The sequence below is a fragment of the Ovis aries genome, chromosome 1 (assembly GCF_016772045.2).
Source record: "Ovis aries strain OAR_USU_Benz2616 breed Rambouillet chromosome 1, ARS-UI_Ramb_v3.0, whole genome shotgun sequence".
NCBI lineage: Eukaryota > Metazoa > Chordata > Mammalia > Artiodactyla > Bovidae > Ovis > Ovis aries.
Genome location: NC_056054.1, coordinates 246,605,162 through 246,620,649, shown reverse-complemented (window position 1 = coordinate 246,620,649; position 15,488 = coordinate 246,605,162). Strand labels below are relative to the sequence as shown.

The window sequence follows — 15,488 nt, the reverse complement described above, 5'->3', positions numbered from 1 at the left end:
CTGTTGATATGGGCTTGTCAATCATATTTCTAGACTCTGAGAAAAATGCTAATTTAAAAATATACAAGAGGATGTAGTGTATAGCATGGCGACTGTAGTTAACAATGTGTGCGTGCTCTCGGTTCTGTCTCACTGTTTTGAGACTCCATAGACTGTAGCCCACCAGGCTCCTCTGTCTCTGGGATTCTCCAGGCAAGAATACAGCATGCCATGCCCTCCTCCAGGGGATCTTCCCCACCCAGGGATTGAATGAACCCTGATCTTTTGCCTGTATTGGCAGGCAGATTCTTGCCACCAAACCATCGGGGAAGCCCATAGTTAACAGTTTTAAGTATTGCATAGTTAAAAGCTGCTGAGAGAGTAGATCTTAAAAGTTCTCATCACAGGAAGAAAATAAAAAACTCTTTTAACTGTGTTTGATACTGGCTGTTAACTAGCCTTAATAGTGTGGTGATCTTTTTGCAGTGTATACAAATACTGGGGCTTCCCTGGTGGCTCAGTGGTAAAGAATCCACCTGCCAATGCAGGAGACTTGGGTTCCATCCCTGGGTTAGGAAGATCCCCTGGAGGAGGAAATGGCAACCCACTCCAGTATTCTTGCCTGGAAAATCTCATGGACAGAGGAGGTCAAAAACAGTCGGACGTGATTTATGGCAACTAAACAACAACATACAAATAATGAATCCTATTGTATACCTGAAACTAATGCAGTGTCGTATGTCAGTTAAACCTCAGTAAAATAAATTTTAAAAATGTAATGTATGACAGGATTTTTGCTATTGACAATGGCAAAATTATTTGACCTGTCTTAAATACAAAATAAAGAGATTAAATTAGATACTCTCTACAGTTTCTTTTGGACTTCCCAGGTGATGCTGATGGTAAAGAATCCTCCTGCCAATGCAGGAGACACAAGAGATGCAGGTTTGATCCCTGGGTTGAAAAGATCCCCTGGAGGAGGAAATGGCAGTCCACTCCAGTATTCTTGCCTGGAGAATCCCATGGACTGAGGAGCCTGCGTCCATAAGGTCGCACAGTTGGACGCGATTGAGCAACTGAGCGGCAGCAGCGCAGTTTCTTTTAGCTTTAAAAATTACATGAAGGGTGTATAGTCAAATGATTTAACCTTTGTGTGTAGTTGTCCTAATGAAGAAACCCCATGTCTTTTGTTTTCTGTGCGATTTTGCTGTACTTACATTTTAAAGCCTGGCAAAGGTTTTAGGAAGTAGCTAAGAATTTCCTGTGCCTTTATTCCTGTATCACCAGACTGAAATAATGTTTTAGGGGAGAGAGGTCTTGGTGCCATGTTGTAGCTTTGATTTTGGGAGGAGAGGCAAAGTGTCTATAATTGTTTGCTTAGAAAAATATTAAGCGTATTTCCTTAGAATTTAGTTTATAAAAATTAGTTCATAAAAATTTTGATTTTAAGAGTTGTTTGCTCAGCACAATGAGGATATGAAGAGAATATGGTATCCTTATTCCCTCTGCATCTGCTGTGCTGGTAATATTGCAAGTATAGTGGAATTGTGTGCCCTGTTACTTGACTCTGACAGTGCATTATTTTTTTCCCATATTGTAAAAACTTGGGTTAGAGAGGTAAATGAGCAAAGTATAAAATGCTGTTGGCTTCCTTGGATGCTCAGTTCTAAATCGGTGTGGGAACTATCAGTATTTTGAGTGACTGCTGATTAGTGAAAATATTTCACTTGTGTGAAATAATGTATGATGAGAATCCATTCATAGCTTGTGATCCTTAGGTATGTATTGTTGCCTGTGTACCTTTTTTGGTGGTACCTAAAGATATGTAAGAAGTAAATATGACCAAAAACTTCAGAGATTTACACAGACCTTGAGAAATTAGCCTCTGTTGTTTGCCAGTTTTAAACTGAGTCTTCATTATGATATGATTGACACTGTAAGATAAACACCTTATAAGGAGATCAGTTTTCTGTGTGGAAGGCTGTTTTGAGGTAGAGAGAGAAATTAGGAGCTTTTGTTTTCTTGATTGGTGCCTTTTAGGAAGTTGAGTATTTGTAGCATTGGTTCTTGAATATGACTACTGATACGTGTTTTGAAAATGTGTGTCTTATTGGATTGAATTGATTTTTTTATTCCTGAAGCTTTGTTTTTCCCGGAAAACAAATCGACAAAAACATTCATTTGCCATGCAAGTTGAAGACTTCTGCCTCTCTGTTGCTTTTACACAAAGAGCCTCATTTTTGGAGAAAGAAGCAAAAAAGTTCCTATAGGATATTAAACTCAAAAATAGTAATATTGCAAATAATTTGCCTCTTATACTAAGTAGCTTTAACAGCTTATTGCATATCAGCCACTTGGTGGGTATTTTGCGGACTTTTTTTTTTTTTTTTTTTAAGGAAGATGCATTTGCCAATAGCACTTGAGGCTGTTTGGTACTGTTAGACGTCTGTTCCTTGAGCAGTCAGTGTTTTTTCACTAGATTTTTCCTCATTTTAGATTAAATGCAGATCATTCAGAATGTACTTAAAATGTTTCATGTATTTTGGATGTAATTTTAAGGATAGTTTCAGCCTTGTTATTAAACATTATTAAATAGTGCTTGTCTCAGTGAGTTTATGAAGTTTTTTTGAGAGGTGGACTTTGGTTTGTCTTGGAGAGTGGTATTCAGCTAGGTAGTTGCTCCTTGTTGGTGAGTGGGCAGCTTAGTATATATTGATAGTATGGAATGTAATTTTGTTGGGTAGGTACTTGTTCCAACCAGCTGAATCAGCAAGTGTATTGAGACTGTGTCACTTGCCAGATCTTGTGTTTAACTCTGAGGAATAAAACGTTGAATAAGATGACAGTTCAGTTTTGGGGAGCATGCTGTCTAGTGGAAGAAGAGAGTCAATGTATGTTCAAGGCAGAGCTATCTGAAGCATCTAAAAGTTTAGATAAAGAAATGACAGCTGAATGGAGGGTGGGGTTGAGGGAGGCTTCAGGAATGGAGGCATTTGATTGAGTCTTTAGAACAAGGAGCAAAGTTTTGAAGGGTGGACACAGGTATCAAAAGAGATGGGTGAAGTAAAGAAAATAAAAATCACTTGGAAATGGATTGCTAAATGGTCCGTTTTAGCCAATTTATAAGGCTCTGGAATAGGAAATAAAAGTTTCTGAGATGGAAAGTTTCGTTTGAGCTAAATTGTGGAGGCGTTGATACCTGTGGAATAAGAGAGTCATAGAAAATTCAAGACAAGAAAGACCTTTAGGAAAACTATACTGGAGACAATTTAAGAAGAATCTGGGAGTGAGGAGAATAGTTTAAAGATTTTTGCAGTGCTGTTGATAAAGATTGCTCCAGAAATCTCACCTCAGATACTCTCTGGGAAGCTTTGCTGACATTGTCTGCATCCCACTGAGATTTGCTTGTCCTCTGTGCTCGTGCAGTGTAGCCACACTGTTTTACTTGTCTCTTTTATTAGCTCCTAAGGGCAAGAGCTATGTCTTATTTTACTTTATATCTCTAATGCATGGCACAGTACCAGTAAGTGGTTGCCAGTAAATGGGTAGCATATAGGGAAGATCTGAACCATAGTAGTATTTTTAGAAAAAAGGGTCCCGGAGAAGAGTTTTAGTAGAGGTGGGATAAACAGAATGTGACTCAGTTGATTATGGGGGATGAGGAAGGAGTCGAGGACGACCCTGTTATAATAATCCTGCTGGCTAACACTCATTGAGCGCTTTTATGGGCCCAGTGCTGTTCTTAATGCTTCACCTGTCTTTGTCCTTCAACACCACAGTCAGCTTTATAGATGAAAGAACAGATTACAAAGCTGCTGGTAAGTGCTAAAAACAGGAAGTCTGATTCCAGAATCTGCTCTTAATGTTACTACTTCCAGATTGTGACTGAGAATTAGCATTCAGTGACAGAAATACGGTCAACAGGAGAAGCTAGTTTGGGAGGGATTTTATACATACTGGATTTGAGGAACTTGGAGATATTCAGGTGAAGATGTCCTGGAAGTTGTTTAAGAACAGATTGGAACCTAGGAGAAGCACCAAGGTTGAAAATAAGAAATTGGGGTTCATTTCGGTACAATAGAAGTATTGATGTACTTCCTTTGGGAGTGATTCTTCAGCTTTCAGAGATGTGAGTTGATGCTTTAGAGGGTATGAGGAGGAAGGAGACAAATGGGATAGGAGAACTGATTAGGCAGAGTGGAAATATTGAAGCAGTGTTGCTGTGGGTAGCTTGGTAATTTGAAGAACTCAGGTGTGGGGGTTTTTCAATTGAAGTAAAGGTGGGAGCAGTCAGAAAAAAAGTTTTACTTTGAAGTTTAGTTGGCTTCATCTCTCTCCTCAGCAGCCGTCAGAATTATTTAAAAAAAATTTTTTTTTTTGCTGTCCTTCCCCACATGTGTATTACAAATCTGCCTTCTCTGTCTTGAGATAAATTTTTTCTTGTGTCTGCTTCTTTATTGCCTCAAATCTCCCTTATTTTCCCCTTTTGTTTCTTGCTTTTGGGTGTTTTCACTTGGATGAGGAATTGCGCTGTGCACTGCAGAAGCTCATTAAACATCACTAATTTGGTGTTCTTCAGCAAAGACGTAAAACCCAGACCCAAGACAAATAGTATAGTACTGTTCCAGGTTAAGTTAGAGGCAGAGACGTGACTTCAAAAGTAGTGTTACATTTGCTGTTTACCTGAACCATTAGCTCAAGAAGTTAGTTATTCGTTTAAAATTTTTATTCACTACTCTTTGCATCTCTTTAATTCTTCTCAAGCCTAAAGTTTTATTCTGAATGCTCTGTAGCTGCAGCTGCTTATCAGTGGAGAATGTTTGGTTTGCAGTAAATGTTGTTCAGTGCCATCTTGGGTTAATCAGCTGATGCATCGTCCTACGCTATGCTGTTATTTTTAAATCCTAAAAATGATGATTTGGATATGGTGGCATAAAGAAAAAGGGTTAGCACTTTTGTAGCTACTCTTTCATGTTTCTTCTTCTGGGCAAACTTCAGAATTATTTTTGGCAATCCCCCTTGTCCCCTTGCAAAGACTTCTATTTAGGATTTTGAGCTGTGGAATGAAATTGCATTAAATACGAAAATAAATTAAGGTATAGTTGGCTTTGTCTTAATAGTAAGGTATTTCTTTAGTTGGTTACTAGGTGGTTTATGTTTTTTCTTGCTATTACTACTAGGGTGTTATTTTTTGTTACCTAGCAGGTTAACAAAGAGCAACAATGTTTTTTTCTGTTCAGTTCAGTCTCTTGACTCAACTTTTCTTTTTTAAGAGGAGTTATTTATTCTTGGATTTTTAAGTGTCTGCAAATAGGCACATCTCAAACTGTGATTCAAAGTATGTTTCCCAGGGTTAAATTTAAATATAAAAAAAATTCCTCCCATATATCTTGCTTTTTAGGAAAGGTTAGCAGGGAGAAGGAAGTGAAATAGGAGAGACAAAATAAAAGTTGGGGACAGAGAAAAGGTGGGTAGAAAGAATGGAGATGGGAAGTAGCTCAGTGCTTGCTTGTCTTGGGCTGGTTGTGCCTCAGTCCAGTACAGTGGAGGAATAAATTGATTCAGTATGAAAATCTGATCAGCTGTTCAGAGCCATATGTTTCTACAAGATATGTGTGTAAAAAAGTACTGTGTGGACCTGTAGGAATCTTGTTTGCTCTTTTCTGCATCATACAAATCTTCAGTTTTCTCTTAAAAATGAATGTGCGTTGTTTTTGAAATCTGGTATTCAGGTGAGATAAATGTGATCTCAAGTTTCTTGATTTCACTTTTAATACTTAAATATATGCAAAGTAAAATCTCACTACACAATACCTTGAAAAATAAAAATGACTCAGTGACAGTTAAATTCTGGGCCTCCAAGTAGAAATTTCAGAAAGATATTTCATATTAGTTTTAGTTTGGCTTTTTGATCCTTAGATGCATAGTGAAAAATCAAATTTGTTATACACTATATGTAATCTGAAATTGTATATCAACTTAAAAGATGAAATTTTAACAGATGGCCTTACTAAATGGCACCATTATTTGAAGACTGAACTTGACTGGCCCGTTTATTTTGGATCACAATTTTTTTTTTCTGTAAGTCAGTTTGCCTTTGTTTGATTTTATGACTTGAGAAGAAATTGCTATTAATTTGGAAAGATTAAGTCTTTATAACATGAAAAATACTTATTGTGTTAGCATGATACTTTTTCTCATTATTTAAAGGTTGATTTTTATTTTTAATACTTACAGACCAGATCATCAGATGTTCATTCATCTGGATCTTCAGATGCCCATGTGAGTATCAGAGGCAGTCTTTGTCTTTTTTCCTTAAAATTTACTTTATTATTGTGTAGATCCCTACTTGATATATCCCTTATGATTTTACCTGATAAATATGATTGCATTGTACGTGCCTATTTTCTTTTAACCTTTTTTGCTAGATATTTTGTGTTCTTTTTTCTGTTCTATTATTCGCATAAGTTGGCCCCTTAAACCATGTTAGAAACGAAATATGTATGTTTCCTTTCTTTATTGTGCTTGTAAAATTTTGTGCATATATATGTGTGTGTGTTTATACATCTCTTAAACAAGTTTTACGTTTATACACAATTCTTTTCACACTGCACAGTACACCTTTTGGAAATCCTCTGCATGTCAACAGCTGTAACTCTAATCTAGTCTTTCTAATGACGTCTTAACTTTCCATGCAGGAGGTATATTATTATTTATTAAGCTGGTTTCTTTGTTGGTGGGCCTAGATGTTTTGTTTAAAGCTTTTTGACATTTTGAATAATGCAATAAACATTACTTTACATGGGTTATTATAGCAGTGCTATAGAAGTGTGGTTTTCAATGCTATAAAAGTGTGGCCACTGAGAATTTTTCAGTCTGAGTTCAGAATTCTTTTGTGATAATACTAAGACATCATTTGCCTTCACTGTGTTGACATTTGCACTAATGGTATAAAAGCAGTAGATGGGTAAACTGTTGGCACCTCAGCACAAATCAAGGCAGTGTCACCAAAATGTGCAAGTAGTTGTCATATTCTTCTCCACTAGGCACAGTAAAAATAAGCTAGTTTCACTTAAGAACTTTCTTGATTAGATAGTAAAAATGATTAATATAAAATATTGTCCTTCTGTATGGGTTCTGAGTGATGAAATGGGACGCACTTCTACCTGCCAAAATGTGGTATTTGTCTTACGGAGAAGTGCTTGTGGGATTAAGTTGTGAAATAAAACTGGTTCCTTTTCTCATTGAGTGCTATTTTTACCTGAAGGTACAACTGATTGACAGACTGGGTAATCAGACTTGGGTGTTTGGCAGACATTTTCTTTAAAGTGAAGGAAAGGTACCTGTTTCTTCGAAGAAGACAGCAATCTGTTTAATGATAATAAAATTTGAACTTTCAAGTCCAAATTAGAATTATTGAAAACTTTCTGTATTTAAGAGCTTTTCTGATGAAATCAGTGGTAGTATTAAGGGATGAGATTAAGGGGTCAGTAGTGATATATTTTGATAGTATGTAATGAAGTTTGTCAGTATTGGAATGTTTGGGTTGTTTCTAGTTCAGTACGACTTGTATGATTCTTAAGAACTTATTTTCCTTTTCTTTAAGATGGATGCATCTGGACCCTCAGATAGTGATATGCCAAGTCGGACTCGACCTAAGAGCCCAAGGAAACATAATTATAGGAACGAGAGTGCCCGTGAAAGTGTTTCTGATTCTCCTCATCAGAATCTTTCAAGGGTAAGTATTGATAAAGATTATGAAGGATAATTAATGGTTTGGATATGTCCTTAATTGAATTTGGTACTTAAAGTGTCTTGGTTTTGTATTTGTTTCATTTTGTACTATTTGAAAATAGCATTCATTATTCGGTTTGGGTTAACGGTAAATAAACTTATCTAAGGGAATGTTTTCTAAGTCACATGTAAGATAATGTTTCATTTAAAAATTTTGTTTAAAAAAACCAACGAGTGTTTGGATGTAAAAAGGCTAATTGGTTTATTGTTCGCCCCTTAGGCCAAACCTCTGCTGAACCAAGTGCCAGATGCCAGTCACTGGAAATACACAAATGTTTAAAATACTTTTCCCTTTTTGGCTACGTCATGTGGCATGCAGGATCTTAGTTCCCTGATCAGGGATCAAACCTCTACCCCCTGCAGTGGAAGCACAGTATCCTAACCACTGGACCTCCAGGGAATTCCCAAAACACACTTGTTCTCAGGGAGCTTATATGTAATCTCATTCTGGGAAGCAAACAGGAGCAGGTGCTATTCACTCTGCTGGTCAGTGCAGGGCCCAGGGCCACCCAGGCACCCGGAGGAGTGTGTCTGTGCATGTATCTGCAAAATACTCTTGTACTCTTTTAGTCTTTTTTAGATTTCAAATAATGTTTTCTTGTCATGGTTAAATTTAGAAAATACAATAAAACAGTTATTACCAGCCAGTGTTGACATTGATAACACTTTATTTTTCTTGTTTAGTATTTGTAAGCATAAATATATATTTACTTCATTGAGGTCTATTTTATAGGAACACATTTTAAAAGACTCTCAGGTCTAATTTTTTTAAAAAACTAGGATAAATTCTATAAGACTTTTTAATGAATCATTATATTTTTTGAGTAAATATTCCATGATTTCCTTAACCATTTCTCTCTTAGGTGTCTAAATTTAGCTCCTAAGATACAAATAAAATTGAGGACAAAAATTTTGTTGTGTAAAAATTTGTTTTTCATGGAATTTATGTGTAATTTTACCATTTGTTTAAACCAAAGAAGTTGAAACCAAAGGTGCTGAATGATGGCCAAACATTTTCCTTTCTATTTTGGAAAAAAATTCACTTTGAAATCTGTTCATGAAACCAGTAGTGACTTCTGAGTTATGAACTGCTTTTATCTTTTCAGAGGGATTTAAATGTAGCTTTAAGGTATTAATGCAGTATTACCTTTCCATTCTGTCTCTCACCAAAAGCAAGCCTGTTTAATAACCAGGGGACTGATACTCTTATAAGTCAGTCTCATTTTGGTAGGTGAGAGAGGAATATTCAGATTTCAATTGCAGGTTAATATTTAGGCTGTATTTAATAAACATTCCTCTCTTTTAAAATTTTATGAATCAAAAGAAAACTTTCTGAATCAAAATTAACATTCAAATGAATGACAGAACAATTAAGAGTCTACAGTTTATTCACACCATATTTCAGAAGGAAATTGCTTCTAATTTAACATAAATGAAGACTTCATTAAAATACTGTTTCTCATTCAAAATTAATTGGTAACTGTATACTTGCCTGAAACCTAGAACATAGTATGTGGTATTTTCCCAGCAATGAAAATGAAATTGTGTTCATAAATATCAGTTTTGTTGATGAAGAATAGAGTAATTTGCTGAATTATAAAAGGAAATGATGTGATTTTTGCACCTGAATTGGGAGTTCTGGATGGTGATGATTCCTGCTATTCAATCATGGAAATATATGCTCTTCCTCCCTATTTGAATGTCTGTTTTTTGATCACTGCTTCTTTTGCCCAGAAACATCTATACTTTCCCTCCTCAAATGCTTTTATTCTTGCCAACAAGTAGGTTGAGTGTGTTATAAGCCTTAGTGTCTCTTTGTGTTTTATTTTTATTTAAAAATGACTTTTGTATGTTATTAACTCAATTAACTTGTTAATAACCTCAAGGTTATAGATAACATTGAGTTAGAAGAGTTATAGGTAACATTGAGAATGTGTATGTAAAGGTGTATGCTTTTTACCTTTTCACAGCCTCTTCTAGAAAACAAACTTAAAGCTTTCAGTATTGGAAAAATGAGTACAGCTAAGCGAACTTTGAGTAAGAAGGAGCAAGAAGAATTAAAGAAGAAGGTAATGCTTAGAATGTAGTTTTAGTTATCTCTGTCAGTTAAATGTACCTAAGGAGGCTTTAAGTGTATGGACAGTAGAGAAATGTTTCTCAAAGATTCTTGATTTCAAGGGTATTCTCAGCTCCTACCTCAAGTTAAGTCTATAACACAGAGGTATTCAGTGAAGGTCCAGCTTTATGCCTTTCCCCTCCATCATTTCCTCACTTCTGTGTGACAGTTTTGATTATTTTCTGGTCTGTTCTTCTCCTGTAAGCCAGTGTGTATAAATGTATGTTGTGCCTGCCTTTTTTTTTTTAGATGAACAATGTTTTACTTTATATAATACCCATTCCTTCACTTTGCTTTTTTCTCTTAACATTGTATCTCAGAGATTACCACAAGTATATTGAAGCGTTGCTTGTTCTTTATTGAAGCTATATAGATATGTGGTAGTTAATGTACTAAAATCCTACATTCGCTGCAATTCCTATTGAGGGAATTAATGTTTTGGTCTTTTGTTTCCAGTAATGCAGTCAGGGATAGTGTTTTGTATTTGGGTTTACTCCTAGTATACTTTTAGGATATATTCCTGTAAGTGAGATTACTGCATTGAATGGTAAATGTATAATTATAGTTATGCTAGATGGTGTTAAATTGCTCTCTATGGGCAAGTCCATTTTGCATGCCTATAATCAGTGTTTGAGAGGTTGTTTCCCCATAGCTTTGCCAACAGGATATTTTTGAAGGAGTTTTGCCAATCTGGTAAGCAAAAAATGGAATCTCAAGGTAGTTTTAAATTTGCATTTCTCTTATAAGTAAGGTTGGACAACTTTTCTTGTGTTTGTTTTTGTGAACTGTCTGCTTATATCTAAACCAGTATTTCTCTTAGAAGGATATCTGTATTTAGAAGTTCTTGTTTTAAGTATATTGTACCACTTGGGTGTGACGCACGGTACAGTGCTTTTTTCTCAGGTTGTGGATTCCATTTTTATTTTGCTTCTGGTGTTTTTTTCCATGCAGAAACAAGTCATGGGCAGATTTACCTCAGTCTTCTGATTTCTGGTTTTTCTGTTTTGTTTTTTTATTCCAAGCTTATAAAGGAATTTCCTCATTTTTTTCCCCTCATACCTACATTTTAAAAAATTAAATCTTATTCATTTGTAGTTTCTCCTAGTGTATGATGTGAAGAATTGGTTCATTTTTATTATTTTTTTAAAATAGCTGTCAAATTGTTGAATACTGAATTTCCACATGGGCTTCCCTGGTTCCTCGGTGGTAAAGAATCCGTCTTCAATGCCTGAGACGTGGGTTCAGTCCCTGGGTCGGGAAGAGCCCCTAGAGAAGGAAATGGCAACCCACTCTAGTATTCTTACCCTGGGAAATTGCATGGACAGAGGAGCGCTCTGGTGGGCTACAGTCTGTGTGGTCACAGAAGTTGGACATGACTTAGCGACTAAACAACAACGCAAAATTTTTACATACTGTTGGATTTATTTCTGTATTTTCTGTTCTGCTCCATTTGACCTTCAAGTCATACATGTTTTAGGGACATTTAGAATAGTTAAATTGTGAGGGTTCTACTGAAGGTTTTTTCTTTAATGCAAACTGTCTGGAGATATTTAATGCAAACTGTTTGAAGCTTCTTCAGACTTCTAATCATTTTATGTCTTTGGTGATTTGTGAAGGAAATGTTTATATTCACTGAATTAAATTGTTGTACCTTATAATTGTCATAAACATTAATAGAGTAATATAGTCTGTGTAGTCAGTTGTCATATAGTTGCACCCTTGAGTTGTCTCTAAACAAATTTATTTAGTGGATCCTTTTTTTCTGTTCCCCAGATTATTGGTAGAGGAGCAAAGTCCTTCTTAATTTCAATGCTAATTAGTATCTACTAAGGACTAGGTATTATTGCCTAAGAGGAGTGCTTAATAACTGCTTTCCCCATTGGAGGACGAGATTCTGTTTACATTACTCCTTGATGAGTTTCACCCTGTGTACAATAATTTTTATATCAAGTGATATTAATATTTTCATGTGTATTTAGGAGGATGAAAAGGCAGCTGCTGAGATTTATGAGGAATTTCTTGCTGCTTTTGAAGGAAGTGATGGTAATAAAGTGAAAACGTTTGTGCGCGGAGGTGTTGTTAATGCAGCAAAAGGTTAGTGTGAATGTTATAGTCCTTGAGCAAACCTAAAAAGTCTTGGTTGAATGACTAGGTAATGATGAAAAAAGTTTGGTTGCTTTTCAGTTTCTTTTTCCTTTCTATCAGCACCCTCTAGTGGTGCTACTTATTAGTAAAATAAATGGCCAAATAAGGATTAATGAGAAACGAGCCAGAGAAGTTTTTAAAATATAAAATACCTTTCAAGTTTCAAGAGGGCAGAAAACTTTGTAAACATACGAAAAAATGTATTTTACAGTTCTACTTTATAGTCCTAGGAGTGGAATTTCTGGGCATATGGTAACTATTTGTTTAACCTTTTGAGAAACTACCGTACTGTTTTCAAAGTAGCTGTACCATTTTACGGATTTTATAGTTTTACTATAAAATGATTAAACTAGTATTTTTGAGAATAAGGTAATAGTATTTGAATTATCATATTTAGTCACAGGTCATCTGTCTTAGTACTAAAAAGCATTTACTAATTTTTGTTTATTTTCAATAAAAATAGTGGGTGAAGTAAATCCATGTAATGTGAAATTAGTTTTGAAACTTAGTATTTTAAATTTCAGAAGAACATGAAACAGATGAAAAAAGAGGTAAAATCTACAAGCCATCTTCAAGATTTGCGGATCAAAAAAATCCCCCAAATCAGTCATCCAGCGAAAGACCACCATCTCTTCTTGTGATAGAAACCAAAAAACCTGTAAGTCATACTTAAGTAAGTGACCATTTAGGTTCAGGGATGACACTGCCAATAATATTTTCTGTACTTCCACTGTAAGCAGGACTTTGGTTTCTTGTTTTTAATTCTTTTGGGAATAGATACTGAGTTTTGATGCTTAATCTTCCTATATGAGAGATAACAAATTGGGACACACAGATGACACTCTATGCTCATTAAGCAGTTAACCTTTGCTGTTACTCATAGTATATTGCAAGTTAAAAGTTAACTATATTTTAGGTATAAATGTGAAATACTGGGATTGTCTTTTTAAGCAATCCTGAATTGGGTATTTAAATATATCAGCATGCGTGATGACAATTATTTGGAAGACTGTACTCCAACAATGTGTCTGTTGCTTGGAACATGTTTGGTAATGTTCCAAGTAATCTGATAATTACTATCAGAACTAGTGACATTTTCCTTTATATATTCTTAGTGTTAGAAAATCTTATTTTTTGAGAGTGAAATTTTTCTTGGAAGATGGTAGGTAGATGTGGGTCTTATCATTTGGAGCCAGATTTGATGAGAAAATGTGGTTAAACTGAATAGTAAAACTGGTTTTTCCTATCTGACTCTGAAAGCAATTAAAAAACAGTTGTATTTAATTCACATATCATAAAATTGACCCTTTAAAAGTATAAAGTGTTTTTTAAAGTATATTGACAGTTGTACAACAATCACTAATCTCTAATTTCAAAACATTTTTATTATCCCTGAAGGAAACTTTATACTTTTTAGTTGTCCCCAGCCTTTGGCAACCACCATCAGTACATTTATTTCTCTTAATGGTTGAATCGTATTCCATTTTATGGATAATGCTATGTATTGTTTATCCATCTCAATGGCCATTTGGGTTGTTTCCACTTTTAGGCTATTATGAGTATACTTCTGAAAGCATTCATGTATAGTCTTCTGTGGACATATATGTTTTTTTCTCTTAATATATATTCCTAGTGAAATTGTATCACCACTTGCTAAGATTTATTTTAGTCATTTTAGTCGATGTGAAGTTGTACCTAATTACAGTTTGATTTGCACTTGTCTAGTGATGTTGAGTATCTTTTTATTTCTTATCCATTTGTAGTCTTTAGAGAAATGTCTTTTCAGATCTTTGGCACATTTTTAATTGAGTTGTCTTTTTATTGTTGAGTTCTAAGAGATTTTTACAGCTTTTGTAGTCAGCTCTCTTACCAGCTATGTTGTTTTCTTCCTTTGGGTTTTCTTTGTCCTTTTTTGATTGTGTCCTTTGAAGAACAAAAGTTTATAATTTTGATGATGTTCAATATATCAGTTTTCTTTTGTTTCTCTTGGTGTCATATCTAAGAAACTGTTGCCTAGTTCAGGCTCATGATGATTCACTATGTTTTCCTAAGAGTTTTATAGTTTTGGTTCTTATATTGAGGTCTGTGAACCATTTGAGTTAATTTTTGTATATGGAATGAGGTAGAGGTCCAATTTCATTCTTTTTTGTGTTTGGATATTCAGTTTACCTACCTCCCTTTGTTATTCTTCCTCATTGAATTAAGGATCCCAAAATGATAAGGATTTTAAAGAAAGGATCTTTTAAAATGAGGATCCCCAAAGCGTTTTTGGAAGCAGTTTTAAGAGAGAAATTCAAGCAGTGTTGCTGTTTGTTTCAGTAGTTCATTTCCTCCAAGGTGATTGTTTTGAAGAGTGCATATTTCTGGTAGTTGTTCATGGCAGTTATTTACATGACAGTTCAGTTACTTTATGTTTATTAATTTTTCCTCCAGTGCTCCTCAGTATTCTGGCCTAACAATCGTAGACTTTATTTAAGGGGAGGATAAAGTTGGTGTTTCCTTTACCTTAAGACTTCTGCTTGTTGTTTTAATAATTTAATTGTTAAATTCTTAGTTTTAGAGAACAGGAAGGACAGACAGTTCAGTGGTAACAGAAGCATTCTTTCTTTTTAATTTAAATAATGAGATCATAATTGGCACAAAAATAAAAGTATATTTAGAGTGATCTGATTGTCGAACCATTAGTTTTGTTTAACCTTGTTTTGTTTGAAGTATAACTTATCATATCCTTCATAGCCACTGAAGAAAGGGGAGAAAGAAAAGAAAAAAAGCAATTTGGAACTCTTCAAAGAAGAATTGAAACAGTAAGTTTTATAGTGTTGAGAATAGCTCTCATAGGTATTTTGAGCTGATTCTTATAGATGGAGGTATGAAGAATGTAGTCTACTAGTTTGTTTTTACTAACTGGCTTACATGAAGCTGTTTCAGATATTTTGTGGGGTATACTTGACAGTAAATTAGCATTTTGTGCAGCATCTAGATTGCTTACATTATATGGGTTCAATTAAGTTGAATTTAACTAATGTCCGGAGTCCTGTTTGCAGTGGAAACAGTATAGTCAGTGAGATAGGGGTGAAGAGTGATCTATCTTAGCCAAGAAAGAACAAACTTAAGTGTTTTTCATGTTGAATTTCCTTTTCATCTTAAAAGTAGGCTTTGTATTCTTTTGCTTATAAAATACGTCAGAAATTTGCTCATGATTTGTAGCTGAGGGACACTTCCAGTCTTAGTTGTCAGTGTGTCACACAAGTATTTTGAAGTTATTTGAAGGTGACATCTGGATAAGTTCTGTTATCAAATGTGAACAACCAAATTTTGGCTCATTAGTAGTGATTATATATATTTTCGACAGAATTCAAGAAGAGCGTGATGAGAGACATAAAACAAAAGGCAGGTTAAGTCGGTTTGAACCTCCACAGTCAGATTCTGATGGTCAGCGTCGTTCTAGTAAGTG

General features: G+C 35.0%; 1 protein-coding gene across 4 annotated transcripts in view; it reads left to right on the top strand.

The window, feature by feature from the left end:
* Window positions 1–15,488, top strand: part of U2SURP (U2 snRNP associated SURP domain containing) — a 53,219-nt gene that overhangs the window by 2,871 nt on the left and 34,860 nt on the right. For all 4 annotated transcript variants that reach the window (XM_060405600.1, XM_012102001.5, XM_012102009.4 and 1 more), the window contains exons 2-8: window positions 6,217–6,261; window positions 7,586–7,717; window positions 9,744–9,842; window positions 11,869–11,983; window positions 12,559–12,692; window positions 14,771–14,838; window positions 15,387–15,481. In XM_060405600.1, the coding sequence (XP_060261583.1) occupies window positions 6,217–6,261; window positions 7,586–7,717; window positions 9,744–9,842; window positions 11,869–11,983; window positions 12,559–12,692; window positions 14,771–14,838; window positions 15,387–15,481 (688 nt within the window). The remainder of the gene's footprint in view (window positions 1–6,216; window positions 6,262–7,585; window positions 7,718–9,743; window positions 9,843–11,868; window positions 11,984–12,558; window positions 12,693–14,770; window positions 14,839–15,386; window positions 15,482–15,488) is intronic.